General features: G+C 39.4%; 1 protein-coding gene across 3 annotated transcripts in view; it reads right to left on the bottom strand.

Moving 5' to 3' along the window:
• Nucleotides 1–2144: 2144 nt before the first annotated feature.
• IPO11 (importin 11) overlaps nucleotides 2145–6000 on the bottom strand; it is a 204800-nt gene continuing 200944 nt past the window's right edge. For all 3 annotated transcript variants that reach the window (XM_029942304.1, XM_029942303.1, XM_029942302.1), the window contains one exon: nucleotides 2145–3456. In XM_029942304.1, the coding sequence (XP_029798164.1) occupies nucleotides 3292–3456 (165 nt within the window). In that variant the 3' untranslated portion in view covers nucleotides 2145–3291. The remainder of the gene's footprint in view (nucleotides 3457–6000) is intronic.

Raw genomic sequence — 6000 nt, 5'->3', positions numbered from 1 at the left:
TATAATGGAGTGGCCTACTGATCGCCACCTTAACTACTCCAGTACCAGCGGAGAGACGACCTGACATTACAGGCCTCAGGGCGTGACGTCAGGGCAGGTGTACAAATTGATGACGGCATCTCATCGCCAACAAATGTTAACTTGAGTTGAACTGTGGGGAAACAATGAGAACACCAGCCCATAATGGACAGTCTACTAGACAACTGTTTGGAATTCTTCACAAAGACTAACGAAATAATAAAAGGACTAGTCTAGATTTAAAAATTGAACAGCCAAATGCAATGAATAAACATTCAATGGATCTTGGATCATAAAATGAATGGGCAGCACATAAAAGGCATCTTTGGGGCATTGGGGGGAAACTGGGATATGTACTGTTTATTAGGTATTATTGCATGACCCTTCTACTGTACTGGTAGACATGTAGAGAAACGCACTTCTTAGAGGTACGCTGGAGTATGTGGGGGTAAAGTCTCCGACTTACTTTCGTATGATTCAGCCCAAGTATATAAATACTGTGTGTGTGTGTGTGTGTGTGTGTGTGTGTATGGAGAGAATGTGTTAAACAATTTGGTGAAGCCAGATAAAGGGTATACTACTGGTCATTACACTATTGTCTCAGTGTTTCTGTAGATTAAAATGTTTTTCCTAAAGTTGAAGGAAGAAAGCATTTTTTTCATGACAGTTACCTCTTGTCTTCCTTTTGTCAGTTCTCCAACAACTTACACATTTCTCTTTGTGTGGGATTTATAAAGTTTGTAGAACAAAAGACCACTACACTCAACAGCAGAGCCTTACGTTTTAATTCATGGAATGAGGGATCAGTTGTGAGGCTACCAAGCTCCAATATTTCCAAAATTTCAGGGATGAGAGCATGTCAGAATCATTTCAAGTGGTTCTGAGTCTGACATCAGAGTCCAGCGTAGGACCACTGACTTCTACATAACCTCACCAACCTACACTGTTTAAGAATCGTTTTTAAATATCTATCAAGTCATCCAGTGCCAGCATCATTCTTCTGTATCTGATCTCCCTGCCCTGTACTCCTGCTGCTCCAGGACATGTTCCCATGAGATCCACTATTTTTTTTTATATCATGTTGACAAGTATGTGTTCCCACTGATTTATAAAATTTCATAAGGTAAATATCCTGCTCTAACCCCAGAATTGAACGGAGCACCATGGCACAAACAGGAACTCAATAAATACTAGTTGAATAAAGGAACAGGTAAATAGGATCTTCGGTGAAGCTTTTTTTTTTTTTTTCCAGTTTAGCCTTTTTTAAGGGAAACAATTAAATGTGAGTGTTTAACATGTAATGATGTGGTTTCTCTAAAATGTTAGGAGACAGATGGACAAGGGACCACTCACAGTAAAAACCTGAAAATGTTATTGTTGGCCACACGGACCTTTGTTAGAGGAATAGGAGAAGTGTCTGGAACATAAAATAAATAGAAAAGAAGCTATGTTTTTGGGCCAAAAATGATGATTACCTGGTATCAGGAGCCACAGTCCAACCAGAGGCCTGGCTCAGTTGACTCATTTTGTCCAAATGTTTGCTGTAAGACTGCATTAATGAATAGAATTCTGTAAATTAATACTTGCATTTTACATCTAATTGAACACTTAAAATTTTATTTTAAACATTTCAGTTTGAAAAACATGAAATGAACTCTTCCCCTGAGAAGTATTTTCACTGTTTCTGCAAGGTAACATTTTTAGTTATATTTGCTATTTTAGTAATATTTGCTATAATGCAATAATGAAATCTGTCAGGAAGTGGGAAAAGGAGTTACTTTAAGTGAAAAGCGGGGGAGGACATTTCAGAATTTCTGATAACGCTGGGGGAAATGGCTTAAACAAAAAGAATTAAGTCAACAAAAAGAAATTATTCTTCTTAGATCAGTCTTGAGAACTGAGTAATAATGATTAAGAATTACCACATTAAGGAAGCTTTTAGTGTCTAAATGAAAAGAGAAATAAAACAGTACTAGGATTTACTACACACAGCACCACCACCTACCACACCTACTAGGACAGAGCCAACACCAGGCTGTGAAAGAAACACCCCTTTCAAATCCATGGGGCAATTTTTACAAACTCATTTTCTGAGGAGTAGGAAAAATAGTCAGACAAATCAAAGGTAGGTATCTTTGGAAAATTTAATTTGGACCATATTTTCTTTCTCTTGCTGCAAACACCAAGTAGCTCCATACATTTTGGGTTCCACAGCTTACAAAGGGGCAGTAGGGTTCCTGCAGTTACATATATTGTACCCAACTTTCTATAGAAAGATCAGACATTTCCCAACCTTGCTTTTGAGTATTTCCTAAAAAACACTTTAAAGGTTTCTTACAATAAATGGCAAGTAAGACAGAGTAAGGCTTTATTTTCTCCTTTCCCCCCTTGTTTTGGTACTGCGTGTTGGAGGAATAAGGAAGGAAGACTTGTCCTAACAGTGCTGGTGCCCCGGGGCCCCGAGGTGGGCGGGGACCTGGGCCGGGCAGCACAGGAGGGTGTGCGGTGCTCACCGGGGTCCTGGCCCCCGAAGTAACAGAGGGACTAGAGGCCTCCCACCGCAGCCGCAGCACCACAGGATCCCTTCCGTGGGCCTTACCATATGCATTTAAAACCTAAAGGTAATTACTGAAAATAAAACGAGGGAAAAATTCCCTTCACTAATTTTTGTGTCCAATTACTAAAATGAAAATAAAAGCATTTGATAAAACACATTTTCTATGTCAGATGAAAGCAACTCCCTTGCAAGATAAACCTCAGTGATAAATATTCGCACTATTTATGTATTTTTGTCTGGTGCACACCCTTCTTTAACTGCATCATCTGAACAGCTTTGCCATTTGTCAAACTTTCAGTTTCATCAGCTTAAAAAAGGGATAAAGCACCCAAATTAATACTAATTTTGGTTGCAGAAAAACATCGCAGACATCAACCTTCATCTTCTCGTGTTAAGAGCACATGATTAAAAGGTAATCAAATGGTGTCTTCTCTTAACAGAAAACTAAGCAGCTAGTGTCATCCAATCTATATCTAGTAAACATGGGGCCCCTCTTAAATATAAAATTAAATTCTTTTGAGGAATAGGTTTGGGACTTTAGTTGTGCAGCGTTTACATTTATTCACTCATTTTTGTAGTAAAAACGTATGGTCTTCACTTCTTTACAGGCAGACACGAGGGAGTTCTTCATCGTCTCAGCAGGCTGTCGCACACCATGACAGGCTGGGCTCTGTGGCTTGTTTCCGAGAGGGGCGGCGGCCACACGCCACGCGCTCTCAGAAGCCCTGCAGAAACTCCTGCAGCTGAGTGACGATCTCCGTGTCCACGGTCTCCATGAGGGCCTGGAAGCCTTGCTCTCCCAGCAGTTCCTGCTGCGCCTTCAGCTTCTCGTAGATGAACTGCTGCAGTGACACAGTGTGTACTGGGTCCTTCAGAGCCAGCTGTGGGACAGAGAGGGGCCACACTGTGTCAACGAGGCAAAACAAGTCCCCTTAACACGTGACTACAAGTCCCCATCATCTCTTCTGCAGCCACACGACAGCTTCTGCCTCCCTTAACAAGAGATCCTGAAATAGTCACACTGCGCAAACGTGTGCCAAAGAAAATTTCACTCAGTTTGTCTATCTTCGGTTCCCTTGAGCTCTAAGCCTAAGTTGCCTGATGGGCCCAACTCCTCAAAAGCTCAGGCTTCATCAATGTAAAAAAATGAAAGCTGGGACAAAGTATTCTAGACAGAACATGCCAAAGAGCACTGAAACACAACTGTCCAGGGCTCTCCTGAGGAAGACGAGGTACCAATGAGGCAGCTCAGGGAGGCCCTGAAGGCTGACAGAGGAAAGTGTGCTATCCTAGACAGCTCTGCTACTACGTACATGCTTCTGGCTAGAGAGAGAGAGGGAGAGAGAAAGGGAGGGATGGAGGGAGGGAGGGGAGAAAGAGAGAGAGGGAGAGAGAGGGAGAGAGAGGGAGCAAGAGGAAGGGAGAGAAATAATAAAGAAAAACAGATTTAAAAACCAAAACAAACACATACCCCTCCTCTCCCACTGGGATATTTGGAAAACAAAAGAAATGTAATGAAAAACAACCCATCATTCCACTTCCTAACAATAACAATCACAAGAGAACACACTGTGGCCTCCTTTGTCTTTTCTGTGCACATGACCCACAGAGACACAGTATATAATTAGGGCTGCTCTTTGCATTTATAGATCACATGAAAATTCTACTCTAACACATCTTAAGAAATCTAAATCTATATATGTCATCATCTTTTTGGTTATAGGTATGTTGAAATAATCATGGTATAGTTAAAATACAATTTTAACTAATTTTGCTGAAGAGTCTATTCAAGCACTGTTCCTCTACCTTCCTTACAACTATTTCTATTTTAGAAGAATTACTAACAGACATAATTTTATGACTCCTGATACACATTACCAAGTTGTTTTTTCTACAGTTAGTACAAATTTAAAAGGTATGAGTTCTCAGCTTGTGACATTTGTCTTTACCACTGGTATTAATTACCATTATTTAAATGCTTCCTATTTTTTTTTGTTTAAAAATTTTTAACATTTATTCATTTTTGAGAGACACAGTGTGAATGGGGGAGGGGCAGAGAAAGAGAGGGAGACACAGAATGTGAAGCAGGCTCCAAGCTGTCCACACAGAGCCCGATGTGGGGCTCGAACTCACGAGCTATGAGATCATGACCTGAGCCGAAGTCAGACGCTCAACCAACTGAGCCACCCAGGGGCCCCAAGTGCCCAAAAGTTTTCTAATTTAAGAAGTGAAAATAATACACTCTAAGCTGTGCAATCCTCACATTATCGATCAGGTGAACATTTCTGCAAGGCTTCAGTAAAGTGCATGAGTCTGTGTGCCCAATATGGCTGTACAGGAACTCTTGTCCTTCCTTATAGACACTCAATTTTACGGAGATCCAAAGGCTGAATCACATATGCTGTTTGAGCAATTTAAACAAATTTTAAAATAATGACCACAAATGGAAAATATAACGGAGAGGCAGAGACATACATGGCATGCATCTGAAATCAGACCTCTTAGGTGACCATTCCAGAGTTACATGATAAATCCAAGGCAAGGAAAATTCAGTATTAATTGAAGGTGGACAGGAGAAAAGAACACTAAACACACACCTCTGCCTTCATAATCCTGAAGATATCACCATACAAAATGCACAGAAACTGAGGATGAACATTTAGAAGTAAATGTTCTCTTCAGCAAAATGCAGTAATGTTTGCTATTACTTTCATTACCATGAAATAGATTTTTTGCTAAAGGGGATGTGTACTTTGTTGAAATATCATGAATTATCTGCAACTAAAATCATTTGCTACAATATGAGGGAAACAGAGCTGAGCTGGAAATTGAAATGAGCTTAGGCCAGTAGTTTAAATGGTGTTTCAATTTGCTATAAAAAACTGCCATCAGTTAACTTATCAAATCTCCACCCTTTAATTTTCAACTGATTAATAAAAAGGAAAACTACCGCCATACTAAATCCCACCAGGCATGGCATAACACTCTACTGGTATAATATTTTTTAAAGTATACTGATCAGTCATGTAAAGATAAAAAGCATTAGTCTCTTTTGGAAGAAAAGTTGTGAAAGGAAAAGGGGGGAAAACACACAAAATCTCCAAATCCACATCTTAAAAGTATCTTAAAACAACCACCACAACAACTATTTTCTTTAGTTAAAAATATGTTAGCAAATAAATATCTATTTTGGCTTGTGGTAGATATTAATTAATCATAGTTATTAATACTTTATTTTGAAGAAGTATATGAAATAGATTAACCAAATGATTCTCTAGAGAAAAATCACTGCTGCATAAAACTCTAGATATCATTTCTTTGAATGCTACAGGGCCATCATAGAATTAAAAGACACTGAAATCACTAATAGCATTTTCAAAACAATTCCTTTATACGGCATATAAATATATATATAAGTAATGCCC

The sequence above is a fragment of the Suricata suricatta genome, chromosome 6 (genome assembly GCF_006229205.1).
Source record: "Suricata suricatta isolate VVHF042 chromosome 6, meerkat_22Aug2017_6uvM2_HiC, whole genome shotgun sequence".
Lineage (NCBI taxonomy): Eukaryota > Metazoa > Chordata > Mammalia > Carnivora > Herpestidae > Suricata > Suricata suricatta.
The sequence above is the reverse complement of the archived record's forward strand: the minus strand, read 5'-3'. Positions and strand labels throughout refer to the sequence as shown.